Below are 25,000 nucleotides of genomic sequence, written 5' to 3' on the forward strand. Positions count from 1 at the left end.
ACACACCTTTCCCATACCTCCGCCTCACACACAACACCATGACCCCACACACACCTTCCCCATACCTCAACCTCACACACACCACCATGACCCCACACACACACTTCACCATACCTCAACCTCAACCTCACACACACCACCATGACCCCACACACACCTTCACCATACCTCAACCTCACACACACCACCATGACCCCACACACACCTTCACCATATCTCAACCTCAACCTCACACACACCACCATGACCCCACACACACCTTCACCCATACCTCAACCTCACACACACCACCATGACCCCACACACACCTTCACCATACCTCAACATCAACCTCACACACACCTTCATCCCATATTAGAGTAATGTTAAACTCAACACACCTTATGACCGTATGAAACTAACCCAGCCTACCAGGCTGCAAAGTAAAACTCACACAACGGCACTGTTACCAAACAGCAAATCTCATCAAGCAATCAATCAAAATCACCTGCCAGTCCACCAGTCTGCCTACTATTCATTCATAAAATATCATACAAATAAGATAAATACAAAACAACAACAAAAATATTTTTAAAAATGTACACACTGAAATTAAATGAAACCCTAAAACCCCTGTAAATTGTGTCTGTGCTCCTAAATGTTTTAATAAGGGTGTATTTAAGGGCCGGTTCTGGCAAAATGTGGGGGCGGGGGCCATGTATAAGGGCCGGTTCTGGCGGTGTAAGGGGAGGGGGGCAGGGCGTGGCATAAGGGCGGTTCTGGCGTGTAAAAGGGCCGGTTCTGGCGTGTGTAAGGGGAGGCCGGGGCGTGTATAAGGGGAGGCCGGGGCGTGTATAAGGGCCGGTTCTGGCGTGTGTAAGGGCCGGTTCTGGCGTGTGTAAGGGCCGGTTCTGGCGTGTGTAAGGGCCGGTTCTGGCGTGTGTAAGGGGAAGCGGGGGCCGGTTCTGGCGTGTGTAAGGGGAGGCCGGGGCGTGTATAAGGGCCGGTTCTGGCGTGTGTAAGGGGGGGGGCGGGACGTGTATAAGGGCCGGTTCTGGCGTGTGTAAGGGGAGGCGGGGGCCGGTTCTGCCGTGTGTAAGGGGGGGCCGGGGCGTGTATAAGGGCCGGTTCTGGCGTGTGTAAGGGGAGGCGGGGGCCGGGGCGTGTGTAAGGGCCGGTTCTGGCGTGTGTAAGGGGATGCAGGGCAGAAGGAGGTCTGAAAGTGCAGAGCTGCAGTTGCTCTAATTGCTCCGGCCGGCTGCAAATGAGCTTCGCTTAAGTGCAATTATCCCCCTCTGATCTCCCCCATACAGAGGAGTGGGCTCTCTCTCACATACTCACACAGCCTGCAGACCAGACGCAGGCAGCAGCACACACACACACACACACACACACACACACACAGACACACACACACTGCTCCAGCTTCAGAGCTCATCTGCATTCAACTGAGGCACAGCACAACTAATGAAGATAGACCTGCTCTCTCTGTCTCTGTCTCTCCATTCTCTCTCTCTTTCTCTCTCCCACTTCTCCCACTTGCTCTCTACCTCCTTCTGCCTCACGTGTGCTTGCCGTCTCGCTGGTGCGCACACACACACGCACACACACACACACACAGAGCAGAGCATGCCTGAACAGCTGAGTGCCAGGAGAACCGGAAGCCTAGATTACAGTGAACCGCTTTGTCAGAACTTTCTCCTGTGTTCTCCTCTAATCCAATATTAAGCCTGCCCATTGTGTGTGTGTGTGTGTGTGTGTACATGTGTGAAAATACATAGAGAGAAATCACACAAGCAACTTCATAAAATTAAAAATATTTCACCTCTAATCAATATTAAGCCTGCCCATTGTGTGTGTGTGTGTGTGTGTGTGTGTGTACATGTGTGAAAATACATAGAGAGAAATCACACAAGCAACTTCATAAAATTAAAATATTTCACCTAAAAAAATGAGCCAGCCACCCACACAAACACATATATACAGACCCGCACACACATACAGACACACACACAAAAACACATATACAGACCCACACAAACACACATATACAGACCCACACAAACACACATACAGACCCACCCACACACACACATCGATATGAATGTATAGCCCCTCACAGACACACACATGCACACAGATCCACAACAAAACAGGCAAAAAGCAGGCAGCTGCACCACGGGTGGGCTACACACACACACACACACACACACACACACACACACACACACACACACACACGATCCAAACAGGTGATCAGGGCAATGCTGCAAAGCTCCTGGTTCAAGCAGGACTCCAGGTGGGCTAGTCATCAGGCCAACAGATGAGAAACCATCAGGGGCAGGTGTTCTCTCTCTCTCTCACACAAACTACAGATGCGCCCTCACCTCCCACACACACAAGCACACATAAGAGTGTGAGTGTGTGTGTGAGCGTATCTGTAGTGTGTGTGTGTGTGTGTGATGAGAGTGCATCTGTAGTTTTGTAGTGTGTGTGTGTGTGTCGGTGTGTGTGTGTGTGTGTGTGTGTGTGTGAGATGAGATCGCATCTGTGGCCTGTTGCAAAGCTCTGGCTCCTTTCCAGCGCCTCTATAATATTTTATAATATTTTAACGGCTTACTGCCACTCTCCCCGAAACCCCACGCTAAGGACCAATCACCATAACGACTGGCCTGATGACAGCAGCCATGCAATAATACTCCTCTGCGCCGTAATACCTGCGACAAGTCGCCACAGCCAAAAAGGAAAAAAAGTAATTTGTTTCGTTCAACAGAAATGTCAGCGAACAGATGTTTGGTCCGCTACTATGCTGCACAGCTGGAGAAGGGCTTAACTTTCTAAATGTAGGACGGAACCTACAGAGAGAGGGAGAGAGAGAGAGAGAGGGAGGGAGAAGAAAAGAAGATGAGCCAGTCAGAGGAAGAAAAGAGGAGAAATCTGCAGCTCACCCAAAGGAAAGAGGAGAAATCTGCAGCTCACCCAAAGGAAAGCCTGCAGGGTTCATGTCTCACACATGAATCAGATGAGCAAGTTCATCTGACACACCTACTGACACAGATCACACACACACACACACACACACACACACACAGGCCTGTCAGGAGTGTCTGGTGTGAGACAAAGCGAGTGCATGCGAGGACAGGGGTCTGTGTGCGTGTGTGTGTGTATGCGTGTGCGCGTGTAAGTAAACTGGCCCAGCTAAACTGGTGGTGGGGCACGGCTTGACACGCCCCCTCACCTCTTAATACTAACAATGTGTTACTGCAGGGACAAGACAGGACACGTGTGTGTGTTTGTATGTATGTGTGTGTGTAAGCTGCTTGTCTGCAACACCACACAGACGTGGCCTGAGTGTGTATGTGAGCTGCCTGTATCACTAAAGGGACATGCTGTGTGTGTGTGTCGTCTGCATCTGCAAAGCTACAGAGCGGTGCTGGGTGTGGGATTGTGTGTGTGTGTGTGTGTGTGTGTGTGTGTGTGTGTGAGCCGCCTGCGCCTCATGGCTGCAGAGTTTCTCAACACGCATCTCTTGCAGCAGGGAGAAACACCCTGACACACACACACACACACACATACATCACACATGGGCGCGAGACAACGTGACGGGAGAGTCCCTGTTCACAATGATGTCACACTGAAGCTCACTCTCTGCGGTTCCTGTAACCAGGTATGGTGAAAAGTGTCACCTTTGTTGCCACAGCAAACTCACCGCCATAGCAGAGTTACTGAGCACTGCTCTCTTTTCACTTCTGCGTGGCCATGACGCGGAATGCGTCCACAGGTCTTGCACACAGAGGAAGGCAACCGCACTCGCTCACCTCGGCGCTTGCGGAGGGCCCACGGTGTCTCTGCGAGGCTGCGCTACCAGAGGCAAATCTCTTCCCGACCGACACCAAGTGCAGCTCTGAATATGACATTACATGCCTCGCATTCCAGCGCCACATTCTTTCCAGGTATTTCGTTGTCAGCCTTCCATTGGAGCCTTCGAAGATGTAGCGTTAGCCGCGCGCACCCAGCCGTTTCGTTTAGCTCCGCAGCGAAACCTTCATCACCTTGGTCATAACAACACAAACAACTGTGCCTATACGATTCGCGGCTCGTTCACTCGGCTGCACTCTGCACAGACAAGGCGTTCAACATGGCAACACGCAGACGTGTTGTAACAAGTTAATAACAGTTCAATTATTTTCTCCTCACGCCAGACGGCATGGATGGCAGACAAACGAAGCACCAGTTAACACCCGCCTTTCGCGCCATACACTGTACTAATGACAATATTGATCTTTAACTTGCCAACTTCCCCTGACAGCCGAAACAGCAAAGAGTGGTTAAATACTCATCTTCAGTCTCTCTGCACTTATATTTCGTTTACTGACTAATGTGTCATGAAATATTTCACTGGTAGGGTAACATTTACAGTCATAGCCATTAGGTTGCATCCCCGAATTAAAGAACACAATTTAACAACTTCGGACAGCACTTTGATCTTATTGAAATTGACGCCAGATCGTTTCCCCAATAAGTAATTAGCAGTGTCTTTCTCCTGCCTTATAGAAATAATTAAGAAAACTTTACTGAGTTGCAAACCAATGAAGCCATTATCTCCGGTGCGCAGAAAGAATTCCCGCGAAAAGGGGGCGTCGCTGGCATTGGTTTCGTCGGAATGTCAATGACTGGAATAAATAAATAACTGTAACGTTACCGCCACCACAGAACCACGCCTCTCCACGCAAATCGTGTGTGCATATTTGTCCAAACTAATTCCACCATTTATTATCACATGTAGGCATACTGTTACGGCTGAGAAACAGGGAAAATCCCACCAAGCCAATAGGCACGGCACTGACAGACAGCGGGGCGCATTCCACCAGCTGATGACGAGACGGTCGGTGTCTATTCTTGCAGTAGCTACCCGACTGGAGCTAACAAGCTACCAATCTCACACAGACAAAAAAACAACACCAAACAGCCTTATTTCCCACCAAGTCTGTCATTTCGGCAACATTATGCTATCACCACTGAAGGCAGTTCAACTTTACAACGTTAGCTTTCCACCGGGAAACATGACACGCACGAGCAAGCTAGTGAAAAAGGGCTAGCTAGCGATGATCTGGCCAGCTCGCGACCTAACTTAATTAGGGTGTGCAAACGTTAACGTTAGCTCTAGGTTTTCACCACGGGAGCATATTCGGTGTGCTAACAATCTTGTTGAAATAATACTGATGTTACACTATGTCCTACCGCAGACATCGACGAAAGAAAAAGCCAGACAGCCAGGTAACGTTATCTAGCTGGTTTCCAGCGGCACAAAGCGTGAGCTAAAAGGTGTGTATGCTGGCTAGTAAGCAACTGTCAACTGTAACGTTACGTTAAAGCACACTCACCAACATTATTTGCTAACGTAACGTTAGCTGATTCACAAACTAATGGTTTCATTTAGCTAACAACGGCCAATGTGAAAATAAACAAACACATGTCATTAGCGGTAACGTTACAAAAGACGACCAGCAGACAACTGGCTTTCTAACTCAGACAGCAAATCAACATCAACATAATGTCAAGCTATCAATACGACAATATCATTTAACTCGTGAGCTAGGTTAGCTGGCTAACTGTAGCTAGCCAGCTATCTTTGACATAATATTGCCAACAGGATTTAGGTTTTACCGCAAACAGCAAAACGCGCTAAGTGGTCTGAAAAAAAGGCCACCCATCTAACGTTACTGGAGTTGTAAATTACCATTGAGCTAACGTTAACTAACCTTTGCTAGACGTGTAACATTCGGCAGCTAGCTGAAAAATAGTTGTCTCGCAAGCTCAGGTAAGTTAACTGAGGTTTTAGCTGAAACCATAACGTTAACGTTACCTGTGGTGTCCCCGTCTGCCCTACTCTCAAACTCTTGAGGCCTGTCATCCAAATTCAATCCCCAACACTTCAGTGAGACCCACCTCCGCCTGAAAGTCGTCCATTTCACGGGCCTCACTTCAACTTCAATCCCCCTGAACGCTAACGTTACACTTACCCTGGCTGTGTCAACTGGCAGTCTTGCTGTTCGGGATCAGTCCAGGTGGAGTTAGATAAATTCCCCTCCCCTATCTTCTGTTTAATAGCGGGAAAAGTTTCCTTTCTTTCAGTTAAAGAGTCTCTGCAGTCCGTTGTTGGTGGGCTCTGGCCGCTGTCCCCTAACCGGTGTGTCCGTGGCGTCCCTCGGCTTCTCCGCCTTTCCAGTTCGTCTTTCTCTCACCATCCAACATCCGGGAACTACACGCACGCTCCGCGCTGCTCTCAAACTCCGGAACTACTTTTAGGCATGAGACGAATAACGACGCAATGTTAATCTGTATCACGCAGCGCATCAGTTTACTGTAGACAGCAACATTAACTAGTTCCATCATACATTCAGCACTAGCCTCTATCATACATATTTTTTCGAATAAGCCCTAACAAACAAGCCTGAATTTCATCATAACAACAACAACAACAACAACACAAACAAAAACAACAACAATAGTAGTAGCATATTTGTTTACTTTTTATAATGGCTGCCCTCTGGAAAGTGTCTGTTTCAAAGCCAGAACTAAGAGACTAAGGAGCTTTATCCAGCAGGTCATGCTGACCATGAATACTTAAGTGACACCCAGCATGGACTGGCATGCTTTTATAGCAGGCTATATTAAAGTATCCTCTCCTTACCTTTGTACAGTTGCTGCAACGCCTATTTCATTATTGTTAGTCCTATCTGTACATTCACTCAGATGACAAATACATTTCTTGAATCTTGAACCTTGAAGTTTATGATCTATGGTGAGTTATGATCTATACTAGTGACCAGATAAGATAAAAGATTTGATGAATAATGAATTTGTTTTTATAACGTGGGAAACAGTCATGCTACACATGATTGAATTCTTGAATTTTCCCTCTGGGGATCAATAAAGTATCTATCTATCTATCTATCTATCTATCTATCTGATTGTTGTTTGTCTAATGGTTTAGAGTAACACTGTTTTAGTTGATCTGTAGGTTGGTATTGGGTAACTCTGCAGTGTCTATCAACCAAGGGGTCCTTAAAGAAGAGACCCTTAAGTCTGTGACATGCTCCCAAGTCTGGGGTCCTTAACGGCTCTTGACAAGAATTGCGTTATTAGCGCACACATGGAGGCTTTCGTGTGCTCCCCAACAACTGGGACCCTGTGTCAATGACGCGCACAAGCATTTCCGGAGGAGCACCCCACTTCCTGTAGCCTGCACCCCACTTGCTGTAGCCTGCACCCCACTTGCTGTAGCCTGCAGCCCTGGCAACCTCTAGCTTAGCTCTTAGGGTGCAAGGCAAGAGTGGGATTCGACCTGAAGAGAGAGAGAAGGTCGAGGCCTTCCAAAAAAAGGTTGAGTGTATAGCGCCTCCCAGTGGTTGTAATGACGTCCTGGTTTGTCGTTAGACTCCAGTACAGCAGGTGGCGGTACGGTTGCCCTCCATTGCAGGAGTGACATTAAATTTCACTCTCCATCCCAGCCATCACAGGCGTGCAATGAGAAAACTTCCGAAGCAGGTCTGTTGCTGTCTATGGTTGCAGCAAGAGAGCTAGCAAAATAGCGCAACCAACTTATTTCTGGGATTGAAGTATCTGAAAGTAAACACCACTACACTTTAGTGACAACACCGTGATCTTGATACATCTAACAAGTAAGGACATGGTTACTGAATGAAAATGACAAGTACCCTTGCACGCTTCTTCAAATGTGTAGCTAATGTTAGCGTTTTAATGAATCCAAGCCTGACTTCCTTGTTTGTGGACAGCTAGCATGGTTTAGGTGAGTTGTACATGCTCTCTGACGGGATTAGCTCGTAAACGTCTTTGATAAAAACTGTGTGAGCGTAGTCAAATCATACTAGACGGATGACACCTGTTAATTTCGAACTTTAGTGTGTGACATTTCACTGTGTTTTCAATTCAAGTTCACCTTGAGCTTTATAGTCTGTGAACTTTAGCCTACTTACTCGCTGGTCATCACTGTCTGTAGACTTTATAGATCGAAGTATTCGATGTCACCTCTTCTACGCTGTCGTGTTATGTCAACAGGCCATGGCAGACGCCAAACCGTCCGCGTCAGGCGCAGCGGAGGGGAGTCTGGCGGAGGAGTTTGCCGTGCCCTCGCAAGTGGAGGAGTTGAGGGGTCGGATGGCAGAGTTCGCAGAGCGCCACGGAGTGGCTGGACGCCGAGTCGTTCTCATCACTTCAGGCGGAACCAAAGTGCCTCTGGAGTCCAGAACTGTCCGGTTCCTGGACAACTTCAGCAGCGGCCGAAGGGGCGCCTCCTCGGCGGAGTACTTCCTGGACGCTGGTTACGCGGTGATCTTCCTCCATCGGCACCGCTCCCTGTACCCGTACACCCGGCTCTACTCGGGCATCAACCTGCTGGATGCGCTCACCGCGGAGCCAGAGTGTGCCCGCGTGGTGGTGGACCAGAGCGCGCTGCCCAACATCGCGGCCGTGCTGACGCGCTACCAGGCGGTGAAAGCCGCGGGACTGCTCCTGCCCGTGGAGTTCAGCACGCTGTCCGACTACCTCCATCTCCTCAAAGCTGCAGCGCAAGCCCTCAGCGGAATAGGTGGGTTGAGTGTGTGAGCCTGGTATTTATAATGTGTGTGTGTGTGTAAGCCCTCGGCGGTATAGGTGAGTTGAGTGTGTGAGCCATGTGTTTATAATGTAAGTGTGTGTGTGTGTGTAAGCCCTCAGCGGTATAGGTATATAGTATAGTATATATACAAGTATAGTTTGAAGCCATGTTCTATCTGTGCAGGTTCTAAAGCCATGTTCTATCTGGCTGCTGCCGTGTCTGATTTCTACATCCCGGCGTCCGAGATGCCAGAGCACAAGATCCAGTCTTCTAACGGACCCCTTCAGGTGAGCTGTACCTGTAGCACGCCTCCTTTGGCCCAGTTGGGTCGCAGGGCAGGCGGAGGAGGGGGGGGAGGGAGGGAGGGAGGGAGTGTGTGTGTGTGTGTGTGGAGGCCTCCAACTCTGTCATGGGGTTGTTGTTTGAGTGCATCTTCAGTGACCTCACACAAGGAGTGTTTAGAGCAGGAGTGTGTAGTGTAAATGTTTGGAACAGGTATGTGTAGAGAGTGATTGTTATGAGTAGGTGTGTGTGTGTCTGACGTCCACCCCGGTCCTGTGTGGTGAGCAGATCAGCATGAAGATGGTCGCTAAGATGCTCTCTGTGTGTGTGTGTGGTGAGCAGATCAGCATGAAGATGGTCCCTAAGATGCTGTCTCCGCTGGTGCGGGACTGGGCGCCTCAGGCCTTCATCATCTCCTTCAAGCTAGAGACGGACTGCAGCATCCTGCTGGAGCGGGCCCGGCGCGCGCTGGCCACGTACCGTCACCAGGCCGTGGTGGCCAACGTGCTGGACACGCGCCGTGGCTACGTGGTGGTGGTGACGCGGCACGAGCAGCACGAGCTGCAGCTGTCCGACGAGGACGCGCGGCACAATGTGGAGATCGAGGAGCGCATCGTCAGCAACCTCGCCGCCGCTCATCACGACTTCATGCTGCAGGGATGAGCAGGCCGGCCCGGCCGGAGGACAACTGGCCTGGGCAACAGTGACCCCTGGTAGAGTGGGCATCTCTGGCTGCTCGCTCTTCCTCTGATGACCCCCGGCACGCCCTCATTCTGTCCAGCTCATTCCAGAACCTTGAACTTCTCCGCAGGGTCAACCACACACAGACTATCAACATGACATACTATATCCTACACAGACTATCAACATGACATACTACATCCTACACAGACTATCAACATGACATACTGAATCCTATATGGCTGCATACCAACATAACATACTGAATCCTATGTGGCTGCATACTACATCCTACACGGCTGCATACCAACACACTGCATCCTACATGGATCCATGCTTATATACTGCATCCTACATGCCCCCATGCTTATATACTGCATCCTACCTGGCCCCATACTTATATAATGCATCCTACATGGCTGTACTAGGCTGAGAGACTCCTGCCCTGCAAAGCTCTGTGTTTGAGTGATCTGTTGGGATGTGTATTATTCAGCTCTGTGTTTGAGTGATCTGTTGGGATGTGTATTATTCAGATCTGGTGGGATGTGTTTTATTCGGGTTGGTTTCTGACACCGCTTCTGGCTGAAAGTAAACTCTTGAGGCCGTGGAAGTGGTGGTCACGTGGTCTTTATGTGGAATTCTGTTCATGGTCATACAAATGACTAGAGCGGATCACACAGCAGCTTAGTCCGCAATACACAGATGAGCAGACACAGAGTGGGGTCAAAGTTCACACGGTGCACACACACAGTAAACACTCCCTCATGCGCATGCACACACGCAGTAAACACTCTCTCATGCGCGCACACACAAAAAAGATGAGGGGTCTCAATGTCTGGTTCTGATTGGCTACTTCAGTTTGATGCTCTTCTTGACCCCGGCCCGGATTCCAGACATTTCTCCGCTGTAGCGGGTTAGCTCCCTCTGCACCTGCTGGACCTGAAACACACACACACACACACACACACACACACTTCAGAAACGCGTCTTGGACACACTCAGTTTTCAGGAAGAGGCCTCAAACACACACACAGAGCAATGCAAAAAAACCTCAAACACACACACATACACACACACGGCAATGCAGCTGGGTCTGTCATGGTCACGTGTTTATGCAAAAGACATCAACTGCAGATTTCTGTAAGAGTTTGTGTGCGTGTAACATACCTGTCCCTTTCTGCGGACTTGAGCTTTCCTGAACTTCTCCCGGTGTTTGACACGAGGGTTGCGGTCGATCTTCTTCCTCTTGGGGGTGAGTCCTTTGTTCTTGGCCATCTTTGGAACACAAAACAAAACAAGTATGTGAGAATCCATAGACGGCTCATAGTCACATACTCAACATTATAAACCCCTGGCTCAACATTATAAACTCCTGGCTCATAGTCACGTACTCAGTATTATAAACATAATGTTGAGTACGGATGTGTATATGGATATGTTGCAGGATAATGACCCTAGGTTCACTTGCGATAACGTTGCAGGATAATGACTATTGCATTCGTCTGGGTTGTTTTCAAGTTAATGCATACCAACAAACTCATGTCTCAGTAACTCTCAGTAAAAGTTTAGTCATACTCAGGAGCAGACTGTGTGTGTGTGTGTGTGTGTGTGTGTGTGTGTGTGTGATGCGGTACCTGGTAGGTAATGCGTCTCTTGGCATCTCCTTCCATGCCTTCATCTCCAGCCTCGTCATCTTCCGCAGCTCTGAGGAAAGGGACATCATTTCACAATTACACTGAGAACACACACACACACACACACACACACACACACACACTGGGGAAAGGGACATCATTCCACAATTACACTGAGAACACACACACACACACACACGGGGGGACATCATTCCACAATTACACTGAGAACACACTCTGGGGAAAGGGACATCATTCCACAATTACACTGAGAACACACACACTCGGGGGAAAGGGACATCATTTCCACAATTACACTGAGAACACACACATACACACACACTCGGGGGAAAGGGACATTATTTCCACAATTACACTGAGGACACACACACACACTCTGGGGAAAGGGACATCATTTCCACAATTACACTGAGAACACACACACACTCTGTGGAAAGGGACATCATTTCCACAATTACACTGAGAACACACACACACACACACTCTGGGGAAAGGGACATCATTTCCACAACTAGACTGCATTTCCGGCGGGAACTGCAAAAGTGTGCTTGCCCTGGTCCGGTCACCAACGTGAGCAGACAGTGGCATACGCTATGCTGAACCTGGCTTGATCCAGGCATTCTAACAGTGCCTTTCAGTGTTGGAGCAGTGGCAATACCTCAAAAGCTCTTTGAAAGGGCTATTCAACTATTGGCTTGCCTTCGAATTTAGCTTCTATGACTAAGATCAAATCAATAAAATAAAACAGCAGCGATTGGCTGCAATAATAAATAATGTCACGTGTCTTGCACCTCTCAAACTGGGCTATCAGGTAACTTAGAGAAGAATTGAAATTATGAAATATGACCAAGGCATTAAAATGCTGCTTGTTTGTCAGGATACTTTTTCACGGATTTATTTAAAAACAATATGAGCTATGAGTGTGAATGTTATATATTCCATCCCCCAATTATGTTTTACTGGTTTATTTGACAGATAATCTATATGGATTTGCTCTATAAAGACCTTATGTCTGTTTGGGATTATTTTGAGAGCATCTGTATCTCAGATGTATCTCAGAATAAAGGAATAAAGGTGGTTCATATTACTCTAAACCACCTTCTGTAAATCAACTGTATACTACTGTCTACATTGCACTATATTTCTTGTCTCTGTATATTTGATCCCCTTTCTATACTTTGCATCACATTACATGTATACATGCATCACAGCTAAGATCTTTGGTTGCCATGAAGGCCAGTTGTTCTAAATGGATGGTTGCTATGGCCAAAGGCCAGTTTTATATCTGCCGTTGTCAAGCGGGCATATCCTAGAATTCTGATTAAGTTATTTTATTTGAAACATCTCTATTTTACTTCCATACAGTGAGTCCCATTAAGAAGTGGCCACTTCATTCGCGCTTACCTTGATTCACGCAGCAACATTATTAAATGAATCTGTCACCATATGCCTACGTTTGCAAAGAGGAGAACATTTTAATTTGATTCACAATGAAACGTTACATTTAATGTACATGTTGACAATGAGTAGGCTAGTTTTGGTTGTTGTTGGTGGTGTTACTGCATCCCTTAGTTAGTTATGCCTACAATGCAACATTGTTCCCTCGCGATTGGAAGCTCCAGTAGACGCATTTCAAAACATCGCGACGTGAAATGCCACCACAAAAAACTGTTTGTGAATCGGTCTTAGTGAGTTAGGAGTCCTCGCGACTTCTTTTAAGCAGTCACAGACTCGGGTGCTGCTTTTAGGGCTAAAATTCTTCCTGAATTACTCTTAGTAAAAAAAAATAGGAGTCCTAAAGTTACGAGTGGCGAGTTCACAGTACAAGCATCTCATATTAAATGACCATGGCATTACGCTAAGCAACATAAATCCCATAACGTTACAGCAACATCTCTTTCCTATGACATAGCTAGCTAACTTCTAGCCACACAAGAAATGAATGATGTTAAATCTCCGCTTAGCATTCTAATAACAGAAGGGGCACATTTATGTGGACCACTACAACATGACTCATTACGTCTAACTCTATAAAACACTTACCTTCATAAAGGACGCACACCATCCATCACATACACATGGAAACCGATATTTTAGGTACTTGGCCACAAACTCAAAACGTGTCTCTCTGAATGAAGCGCTGTTCTAGAATCTTTGCTCTGAAGGCCGTTCCCAGCGTTGCTAGGCAACATCAAATAAACAAAATGAGTCTTCCAGGTATTAAAAGTGTACGTGTGATTACGAATGGATGTGTGTGGTTTGCAATTAGAATAAACAAGAAATTCCCACATTTCCAATAATTTCCCATGATAATTACATAATATTTGCACCTTCCTTACTTGTGAAGCTCACACTAATTCCCACATTTAGTGAAATGTAATACAACGTTGCCACCTAGCGTTCAGATGTAGGCATTTGTACTATTTTAGTTCGTAAGTCCATACTATCCCATGGCTGAGCAAGGATTTCATGATTGGGCAAGGCTGCCCAGAGATGTTGTGCATACTTGGAAGGCATTGTGGTAGTAGTACAACTGCAAATGTGAAAGGTGCAAGTTACCAAATACGGGTGGGTGGTTTGCCAAATGCTGGAAACTTTTGGAATGTTTTCTTTTTTTTTTTTTAGCTTATGCACACTCACATTGGAGTCCCGAGTTCAAATACAAAATTTGGTATCGATATGTGACAGTGTTCCTGAGATATGGACAACTTCCTGTTTGAACTTACGCCCGCCCGATTTAGTTTGGCTGTGATGGGCAAACGCTTTTCGAAAATCAAAAATCCTTCTGGTAACTTTTGTGAGGCTTGGTCCAAGGATAATGTCACGTCAAGTTTAGTTTAGCGTTCGGACCAAATTTGTGACCTGTGAAAATGTAGTTTGGCTTTCTGTTCAATCAATATGGCGGACGAGCGACCGCCCACCTGACATCATCTTCGCGAGCAACTTACACGGTACTGACCGGACGTTTTAAAGTTGGAACGGTGTCTCTGTCTCAAAGGGCCTAGGCGCTAGAGCTGACAAAAAATTAGGGAGACGGGAAAAATAATAAAACTTAAGAAGAACAATAAGTGTGCTGCTTTGCAAGCACACTTAATTACAATGAGAGCTTAAACAAACTAACACACACACACACACACACACACAGGGGAAAGGGACATCATTTCTATAATGGTGCCATCTAGTGAACCAGTCCGCATTTCCACCAGTTTTGATCAGAACCAGGACGCATCATCAACAGGGGATACTGACATGCATGTGCTGAGATAATGATATGACCATGGTCCCGTCAACATGATTAGACTAAGACTAGTCATGTAGTTAGACGACTACTCATTATTAGTTCCATACCCCAACCTGTTCTGGTTCCAAAGCAATTTATTCTTGGTCAAAATTCTCAGAACGGTTCAAGCTGGTGGAGCAGGGCTGTGTGAGGAGCCTGAGGAGCTGCAGTACTCACCCCGCACAGGCAGAGGGCGCTGTGCGCTTGCGTTTGAGTCCCTCCTCCAGGCCTCTGTAGAACTGCAGCGCTGCTTCCTCATCCAGATCTGAATCAGACGCTTCAGCCTCATCTGCTCCGACCGCCTCAGACTGCTGCGCGCACCACACACACACGCACCACACCACACGCACCACACCACACGCAGGCACCATACACACGCACCACACACACACACACACACACACACACACACAGAGGAGGATGCACATATTGAACCATGAGAAACACACAAACACTTCCAACAGTGACATCACAGGTCCAACTATAAGAGCCACACTTCCCACACTGGCTTTCTACACCCCACCATGTTACCTCGGTGTTTGTGTGTGTTTGTGTGTGTGTGGTGTGGTGTGGTGTGGTGTGGGGTGTGTGTGTGTGTGTGGTGGGGTGTGTGGTGTGGTCACGATACCAAAATTATGACTTCGATACAATACCTGCCATAAATATCACGATGCTCGATACTGAAACGATACTACGGCGAAATCCTAAAATATCTGAAAAAGAAAGGACTCATACCTCCTCCAAGTGTATCGAGTCATTTGTGTTGAATTTGGTGCACTTTTGTAGTGTGCAGGTCAATTCTGGGTTCTAAACTTCTTACATAATTATTATTTTTTATAGTCAGTAAAATAGTAGGCCTACTTTGTGTGAGTAAGTCCTTTATTGATCGTTATAGTTCATTTACATCGTGTTGTGTTTTGGCAATAAAGAAGTAAATAGCCAAACTAGGCTAGATCAAGGTCAAATTACTGCATGCAAATCACTGAATGCTATGCAGAGGGGCCTAATCTTTAGGCCATCTGAGGTACAGTATAGGCTACCCTAGGCCTTCCCGTGTTCATGGGATTTCTTTGACAGTTGCAAAGGGTCAAAAAAATGTAAGGATGGTCTTCTTTGCGCCCAGTGTACAAGTATGACGTTACAACCACTCAGGTCTTCGTCAGATAGGCCTACACCATTACCTGTTGCAATATATCTGTGCGCATTCCTACATTACGTCTATTTCTTTGATAACATGATTTGCTCCCACGTAACAATAAGCCGCTATTATTATTAGGACTCACGCTTTGGTGGTATTATATGCTGTGGGCTTTAATTAGCGCATTTCGGGTAGCCTATCCTACATCTGGGCAATAATTATTGAACAAATTGCAGTCTACATGCCATGACAAATATTACCAGTAGTACTGACCGAACATGAAATAGATAGTTTACAAGTTATGGTAATGTTATTCTGGCATGAGCATTGCGCTTTCATCACGTTAGCACCCTATGATTACAGCTCCGTTATGTCTCGTCAAAAGGATTACAGCTCGTTATGTCTCGTCAAAATTCATTGATGAAGGAAGGTTCGCTTTATTCCAGAGAACCTCGTTTCACTTAGGCTAGACTAAAACAGAAATGAAGAACTTGGCACTAACCATGTAGGCTAGTCGTGTTTTCTATAGCATATTCTTCTTTTATGCATATTCGTTCTTTGAACTCTTTAAAAATGTCGGGATATGTCTGTGAGGTGTTTAGCCAAGTTCCATGCGTAGCCTACTGCTTTTAAATGACTTTGAAACATATTTTACAAACGGGCCTCTGTGTACCTGATGGCTTGCCTACAATATTCGCGATGTATTTGAAATAGTTCCAGATTTCACCTTTTGTTTTATCCACAAGGCCGAGGACTGTTAACCTGACTCTCGCCAGATGAATTTCGGAGAGTCAGGTTAGAGGACTGTCGGCAAAGAAATATGTTGACGTTGCCCGCGCACTCACTCAGAGCTGCCTGCTTGACACGCCCTCTTGCCTAGATGCGTTCAAGGAGCAGTGAGAGCAGCAGTTCATAGAGACACAGAACGTTATTATTTTAATAAAGTATCGATTCTAAAAACGTCGGAAATCGTATCGTTTTTGCGTGAAAGCATCGTGATACCTTTTTAGTATCGATACACCGTGCAACACTAGTGTGTGTGTGTGTCAGTCCGAGGCTCCTGCCATACTACCTTGGTGTGTGTGTGTAATATGTAATTTATTTATTTCAAGACAGGGACAGCGCACAATAAGACATTAGCCTTGTACTCAAACCTTGTGTGTGTGTGTGTGTGAATAGCCTGCCATACTACCTTGGTGTGTGTTTTGCTGTGTGTGTGTGTGCTGTGCTACCTTGTTGTGAATGGGTCACTGTGTGTGTGTGTTACCTTGGTGTGTGTGTGTGGGTGGACGGGTTTGGTGCCCGCGGGCTTCTTGGCTCCTGAGAGCAGCTGGCGCAGCTGGGGGGCGAGTCTGGTATCCACGGTAACCAGCTCATTTATCAGCTAGAAGAGACCATCAGCATCACACACACACACACACACACACACACACACACATAATAAATCAATAAAAGGCAGACTAGACTAGACTATGAAATCTAACTCCATCTAGTCTATCTGCCCATATGTAGAGGCCCTGTTGACAGGACTCCCGTTTCTGTAGGTGACCAGCCTCTCTCTCACACACACACACGTTTCTGTAGGTGACCAGCCTCACACACACACACACTCACGTTTCTGTAGGTAACCAGCCTCTCTATCACTGGGTGGTTGTGTGCTGGGACGCGCTTGGCCTTCAGCACCAGGTAGAAGCTGATGTTGGTGCAGTAGCTGTTAGCACAAGAAATCAACTAGATCATTATTATTATTATTATTATTATTATTATTATTATATATCATAACAACATAATATACCATACTGATTATATACTGTTAGCACAAGACCTCAACTAGATTATTATTATATCTAATAACAACATCATATACCATACTGATTATATACTGTTAGCACAAGGCATCAACTAGATTATTATTATTATTATTATTATTATTATTATTCTCTTAACATAATATACCACACTGATTATATACTGTAAGGACATTACTGACTATATACTGTATGACATTACTTGTATTATATGATATATCCTGATGTACAGGAGGACTTCCTGAGCATGTTCCATATAGAACCCTGATGTACAGGAGGACTTCCTGAGCATGTTCCATATAGAACCCTGATATACAGGAGGACTTCCTGAGCATGTTCCATATAGAACCCTGATATACAGGAGGACTTCCTGAGCATGTTCCATATAGAACCCTGATATACAGGAGGACTTCCTGAGCATGTTCCATATAGAACCCTGATATACAGGAGGACTTCCTGAGCATGTTCCATATAGAACCCTGATATACAGGAGGACTTCCTGAGCATGTTCCATATAGAACCCTGATATACAGGAGGACTTCCTGAGCATGTTCCATATAGAACCCTGATGTACAGGAGGACTTCCTGAGCATGTTCCATATAGAACCCTGATATACAGGAGGACTTCCTGAGCATGTTCCATATAGAACCCTGATATACAGGAGGACTTCCTGAGCATGTTCCATATAGAACCCTGATGTACAGGAGGACTTCCTGAGCTTAGTTATGATAGAACAGAATGGAATAGCATGTTCATTATAGAACCCTGATGTACAGGAGGACTTCCTGAGCATGTTCCATATAGAACCCTGATATACAGGAGGACTTCCTGTGAGCCCCAGTGTGTGGTGTGTGTGTGTGTGTGTGTGGTGTATATATATATATATATATATATATATATATATATATATCGTGTATATATATATATATGTGTATGTGTGTGTGTGTGTGTGTATGCGTGCTGGTGTGTATTATATATATATATGTGTGTGTGTGTGTGTGTGTGTGTGTTTCTGAGCTGAAACCACTTAGAGCTGCTTGGTGAGGGAGCTGTCAGCACCTTGGTGGGGGGGTGGGGGGGGGGAGTCAGCACCCTGAGAGAGAGAGAGAGAGGGAGGGAGAGGGAGGAGAGGAGAGGAGGGAGGGAGACCCAGACCCAATGTGTGAGGATTGTGAAGCACCTGCAGTGGACACAGTGGGCATGAGCTCACCTTGCCAGCGTGGATGCGGCCATCTTTGACCATCTCCACGAGAGGTTGGATCTCCTCCTTCAGCTCTGTCAGCTGCAAGGAACACACACAGAGTGTACAAAGACAAAAAGGTTTTTATTTAGCATTTATTTATTTATTTATTTATTTATCTTGTCATCTGTGGGCCTCCATACTCATTCAGCAGCGAGCAGCTGCAGTTCTCATTTTGACCTTCCATGTTGTTAGTCACTTATATTAACATAGAAACAGTGCAATGCTGAATCATCCTTATTTTGGACAATAACTTCACGTTTGGTCTCTGTGGAAATGGGAAAAGGCATGAGTTTGATATCCGTATGGACTTTAGGCTACGCGAAGCAATGGAGGGCAGCCTAAGCTACAATCACAGGATTCATACTGCTATGTGACAGCCTAGGCTACAATCACAGGATTCATGCTGCTATGTGACAGCCTAGGCTACAAACACAGGATTCATGCTGCTATGTGACAGCCTAGGCTACAATCACAGGATTCATATTGCTATGCGACAGCCTAGGCTACAATCACAGGATTCATGCTGCTATGTGACAGCCTAGGCTACAAACACAGGATTCATGCTGCTATGTGACAGCCTAGGCTACAATCACAGGATTCATGCTGCTATGTGACAGCCTAGGCTACAAACACAGGATTCATGCTGCTATGTGACAGCCTAGGCTACAATCACAGGATTCATATTGCTATGCGACAGCCTAGGCTACAATCACAGGATTCATGCTGCTATGCGACAGCCTAGGCTACAATCACAGGATTCATGCTGCTATGTGACAGCCTAGGCTGCTGCTCATGCACAGCGGCGTCATGTGAGAACCCTGTTCATGCTGCACAGCATTTGTCATGACATTTAGTCTGATAGGAGGCACAAAGGCACCGTTTAGTACATGCCCTCATAGCACCGTTTAGTACATGCCCTCATAGCACCGCTTTAGTACATGCCCTCATAGCACAGCTTGTGGGCACTTTGGCTGTTTTAGCTGCTAGCTGGCTAACTTGCGTTTTTCCGACTGACAGTATTCCATGAACATGATCAACTGAGCTCTGTGATAAAATTGGCCCGAGTTCCAGAGTTCTCCTTTAAGTTCCAGCAGTGTTCTATATGGAGTGAACTGAGTCATGTGACATTCTGGGAGGATCTTTGATGACAGAATCCTGGGGCTGTGTGTGTGTGCATGCGTGTGTGTGTGTGTGTGTGTATGGCACACCTTGGCCTTGAAGTCGTGGATGAGCTCTAGCAGTTCTGGCGACTCCTTCTTCAGCAGTTTAAGCTTCTCCTTCTGTGACATCATCTTCAGGTCCTTCACGATGCGCTGCTCCTTCTCCACCGGCTTCACATCCTGCACCTCCACCGCAAACTCCTGCTCACACCACACACACACACACCACACACACACACACACACACAGAGAGAGTAGAGAAAAGATACATTCAGAATGTATAATGATGAATAGAAAAACAGTGTACCCCCCCCCACACACACACACAAGCAAGCAGCAGGTTGAGGTCGTAGTCCCCCTCACTGAGTTTGGCTACCACACACACACACACACACACACACACACATGCTTACTTCATCAAAGCATCACACACCTGCAATAGGTTGAGGTCGTAGTCCTCTTCGCTGAGGTTCGCTGCCACACACACACTTACTTCATCAAAGCATCACACACCTGCAGCAGGTTGAGGTCGTAGTCCTCTTCGCTGAGGTTGGCTGCCAGGCGTCTTTGGATGTTCTTGGCCTCCTCTTCCTCCTCCTGGTCCTCTGCCTCCACCTCCTCCTTAGACCGGCCCTCTACAGCGCACAAGGTCACAAGGGCACGAGGTCACAAGCGCACAAGGTCACAAGCGCACAAGGGCACAAGGTGATGGGACGTTCACATGTAGTACGCACTTCAGAAATGAAAAAGCTTCTGGACTAACAGCAATCAAACACTGACAGCAAGTTAGTGTGCAACATCACTGTGCACATCACACATCTTACTGCTGATTATGTGTTTGTCTACAACATGTGGATATAACATTATTATTATTATTTAATAATTATTATTTAATAGTTATTATTATATTATAATAATAATAATAATAATAATAACTCTCACAAATACATAATTATAGCACATGTTCATTTGTTCTTTAGAATACAAAAAACATTTAGTGTGTCTTTAACACCAAGCACAACCAGCCCCAATCAAAGCCACATAAACCAGCAGAAGCTCCAGTTCTTAGGTGCAGATGTGAACGGTGACTTACTGGTGCTGACGTAATCCGTGTCATAGAAGATCTTCTTCCTGTGCCCCCACGCCATGTCACTGGGGAGATCTGGAAGGGCCCAATTAAAGAGTGTGTTTACTCATTATCTGTGCGAGTGTGTGCGTGTGTGTATGTTTTATAAATGTATCGCTGCTCTACCATCATGGTTCTTCCCCTCGAGGTCACTGTCCATGTCCTCTTCCTCCTCAGCCTCCTCCTCCTCCTCGGACTCCGGCACCTCTAAAGGCATGACTTCCTCCTGGACACGATTTCAGGAGAACACAGTTAGCTTTTTACTCAGTAACATCCCGACACAAACACAACATGGTGAGGAGAAGCCATTTAGCGGACTCAGTAAAACCCTGACGGCTTGGTGAGGGAACTCTACCTCTTCATCAATCTCCTCCTGCTCACTGTCCTCCTGCACCCCATCGGCCAGGAGTTTCTGCAGAGAAACACAGTACAGTTAGTAGTCATCAGTCATTCTGGACAAGAGTGACCGCTAAACAAACAAACAATCACACAAACAAACAAACCGCTCAGTGCTGCACCATGGCAACCCAGCCATACACACGTTGTTGCTGAACCAGCTGGAGACTTACGGAGATCTTGGCGTTGTGAAATGCATCTACTTTATCCTCCATGTACGTGGCGGAGCGCTGCAGGGGAAAAGAGAAGACAAGCTGACCTCATCACAAGCTGACCTCATCACAAGCTGACCTCATCACAAGTCTTTCACACAAACATATGGGCATTTGTGGGCATTTGTGGGCATTTGAGGGCATTTGTGGGCATTTGATGGAGGTAACCAGGTACGCCATGCTGTTGGAGGTGCAAACAAACGCTGCATCGCCATGGAGATCACATAACAAGGAGCTGGCTCAAGGGTTATAAAAGTATTTTGTCGTATAATGAAAGTACCGTTTTTATAGCCATCCATGTGTTTTCACGTCTGGATCATTTTGGTAACTATAACGGGCCATTTGACGTCTTTAGAACACTAATCATATCGGAGGTGCCAAATATAGTATAAGTATAAGCATAATAAGTATACTCTTTTGATCCCGTGAGGGAAATTTGGTCTCTGCATTTATCCCAATCCGTGAATTAGTGAAACACACTCAGCACACAGTGAACACAGTGAGGTGAAGCACACACTAATCCCAGCGCAGCGAGCTGCCTGCTACAGCGGTGCTCGGGGAGCAGTGAGGGGTTACACTGTAGGTGCCTTGTTCCAGTTCCAATCAGGTTTCCGTCCCCTCCATAGCACTGAAACAGCTCTTGTTAAGATAACCAATGACCTCCTCACGGCTGCAGACTCTGGACTCTTAACTATTCTCATCCTCCTGGACCTGAGTGCGGCTTTTGACACCATTTCCCACACCATTCTCATCGAACGACTAGCCTCCCTTGGATTATCTGATACACCCCCGCACTGGTTTAAATCGTATTTTTCTGGCCGTACTCAGTTTGTCCAACTCAAATCATTCAAATCCCACTCTTCTCCCCTCTCCTCTGGTGTTCCCCAAGGTTCTGTCCTTGAACCCCTTCTGTTCCTTATCTACCTTCTCCCTCTTGGCCATATTTTCCATAAACATAACATTCAGTTCCATTGCTATGCAGATGACACCCAGCTCTACCTATCCACTAAACCCACCACATCCCTCCCTCCCATCTCTCTATCCAACTGTCTTCAGGAAATCAGATCCTGGTTTTCCCTAAACTTTCTCAAGCTCAACAGTGACAAAACTGAACTCCTCCTTATTGGCACCAAATCCATCCTCTCTAAAATAAATTACTTCTCCATCTCCATCGACAGTTCATCTGGGTCCCCCTCCCCCCAGGTTAAGAGTCTGGGTGTCATCCTAGATAGCACTTTGTCATTCCAGTCCCACATCAATAACATCACTCGGTCGGCATATTTCCATCTACGTAATATCTCTCGCTTGTGCCCATCTCTCTCCCCCAACAGTGCTGAAATTCTGGTTCACACCCTGGTCACCTCCCGCCTAGACTATTGCAACTCTCTCCTCTATGGTTTACCTGACAAATCCATCCATAAACTACAACTGGACCAAAACTCTGCTGCCCGCATCATTACCAGAACCCCCTCCATCAGTCACATAACACCTGTCCTGCAGCAACTTCATTGGCTCCCCTTCAAATACCGCATCATTTACAAGATCCTCCTCCTTACTTTCAAAGCTATCAACAATCCTGCCCCTCAGTATCTTACTGAGCTCCTCCATATCAAGACACCCACCTGTTCGCTCAGATCCTCTTCCTCCATCCAGCTCATCCTCCCACCTGCTCGTCTGGTTACCATGGGGACTAGAGCTTTCAGTCACTCAGCCCCCCACCTCTGGTTACCATGGGGACTAGAGCTTTCAGTCACTCAGCCCCCACCTCTGGTTACCATGGGGACTAGAGCTTTCAGTCACTCAGCACCCCCCCCCCCCTGGAACTCTGTGCCCCACTACATTCAACACTCCACATCCATAACCACTTTCAAATCTCACCTAAAAACTCCTCTTTTCAGACAGGCCTACTCTCTAAAAACTCCTCTTTTCAGACAGGCCTACTCTCCCTCTACTCTCTTCATTTTTTTTCTTTCTCTCTTTCTTTTGCTCTTTAGTAATAGTATTATCGTATTATCGTTATAATATTATTATTGTTCAAGGGCACTTCAGCCGTGGATGTGGGCATGGGAGAGCAGTGCTCAACCACATTTTCCCTACTGGTCGGGAATCGAACCGGCAACCCTTCGGTTACAAGCCCGAAGCCCTAACCAGTAGGCCACGGCTGCCCCAAATGTTGAGTTACAACGTCGATTTACTGACGTCAATCACTCCTATATTGTTCTTGTCTATCCAAAGTAAAGTGCCTATTTCGAAGTTAACTGATGGTCAAATCAACCAAAATTCCGATATTGTTTGTATGCACCTCCAAGTGGCCTGTAACGTGTGAGCTTGTGTGAAACAATACACACCACACTGACAACGGCAGACAGCGATGGGAGCAGCAGCGCAAATTAAAATTGGTCAGTGCACCAAAGCGCAGAAAGTGACCCGTTACCTTGTCCGGAACCTCCGTGTCCCCATATGCGTCATCGTCATCGCTGTCATACTGATGTTCCTTTTGAGACTTTGGCTTACGCACCGTTCTGAAGATCAAAGGTGTTAGAAAGATGTGTAGCTAGTACATAACGCAGATGTAAGCTACGTACAAATCGCAAAACACTGCGAGAGCTAACAGGTGTAATGCGCTGCTTTTTTTTTTTTTACCACAAAGGAATTCTGTAAAACAAATGTCCGCTCAATTTACCAAAGTTCAAAGGAAGCTATATGAAACACGCCACAGACGCTACACTACAGACTTGCTTCACCTACCTCCTTGCTCGGACCATGATCTCTTGGGACTTAAAAGACTAGTTTGCTCACGTGCTCCTTTCTTCCTTTAATGAATGAATCTATCGGTCCACACGAAAAGAACTCGGAGATCACAAATCATGCACGTATTCTTCACTTGAATCAAGACACAACGAAACTAGTTTAAGTTAAAAAAAAACAGTCGGCATGTGTAGCACCACGGGACACCATGCCGGAGACGACGTCACTTCCTGTTTTCCTTTCCCTTTCTTGCAGTAGGCACTCTACTGCCACTGATTGGCTTGAAGTATAATTGACGATTTTTTAGCGATGCTCCCAGCGAGAGAAAAAAGGCCTGTTACAAAAGATTACAGCTACACACTCTAAAAATAAAAGTATAGTCTTACAAATGAAACATAAATCAGTATATACTAAAATGTACAATTATATTATGTGGAAAATACACATAAAAACACACTGCATTCTGTGACAAATCGTCTCTTTGGTAGCATATGGTGACTGTGACATTCAGTGACACAATAAATACGAGTCATAACACCGATAAACTCTTTTATTTGACCATTTGAATTGCTGACTGGTATGGCATACAAAAAAATCCTCTCAATGGAAGAGAACAGAAAAAACCAATGAATAGTGATAATTCTATTCAGACATAGACACAGAAATAAATT

General features: G+C 46.2%; 2 protein-coding genes across 5 annotated transcripts; one reads left to right on the forward strand and one right to left on the reverse strand.

Moving 5' to 3' along the window:
• The first annotated feature begins 5,106 nt into the window (after positions 1-5,106).
• ppcs (phosphopantothenoylcysteine synthetase) lies at positions 5,107-10,172 on the forward strand. 4 transcript variants are annotated; one of them, XM_048254213.1, is made up of 4 exons: positions 5,107-5,256; positions 8,062-8,590; positions 8,783-8,886; positions 9,224-10,172. In XM_048254213.1, the coding sequence occupies exons 1-4, from the start codon at positions 5,212-5,214 to the stop codon at positions 9,542-9,544; spliced, it is 999 nt and encodes a 332-aa protein (XP_048110170.1). In that variant the 5' UTR covers positions 5,107-5,211; the 3' UTR covers positions 9,545-10,172. The 4 variants fall into 4 exon arrangements, with proteins under 4 accessions (XP_048110170.1, XP_048110173.1, XP_048110171.1 ...); XM_048254216.1 differs by lacking the exon at positions 5,107-5,256 and adding an exon at positions 5,258-5,304; XM_048254214.1 differs by lacking the exon at positions 5,107-5,256 and adding an exon at positions 7,509-7,664.
• A 1-nt stretch (position 10,173) lies between these two features.
• Positions 10,174-24,564, reverse strand: utp3 (UTP3 small subunit processome component). Its single transcript, XM_048254217.1, has 15 exons — positions 24,330-24,564; positions 24,016-24,103; positions 21,543-21,599; positions 21,329-21,385; positions 21,100-21,199; positions 20,941-21,009; positions 20,361-20,482; positions 19,896-20,048; positions 18,625-18,726; positions 17,250-17,366; positions 16,903-17,019; positions 14,675-14,808; positions 11,197-11,266; positions 10,730-10,837; positions 10,174-10,501 (listed from the first exon to the last, which is right to left on the reverse strand). The coding sequence occupies exons 1-15, from the start codon at positions 24,344-24,346 to the stop codon at positions 10,412-10,414; spliced, it is 1,401 nt and encodes a 466-aa protein (XP_048110174.1). The 5' UTR covers positions 24,347-24,564; the 3' UTR covers positions 10,174-10,411.
• Positions 24,565-25,000: the final 436 nt, after the last annotated feature.

This window comes from Alosa alosa, chromosome 10 (genome assembly GCF_017589495.1).
Source record: "Alosa alosa isolate M-15738 ecotype Scorff River chromosome 10, AALO_Geno_1.1, whole genome shotgun sequence".
NCBI classification, from domain to species: domain Eukaryota; kingdom Metazoa; phylum Chordata; class Actinopteri; order Clupeiformes; family Clupeidae; genus Alosa; species Alosa alosa.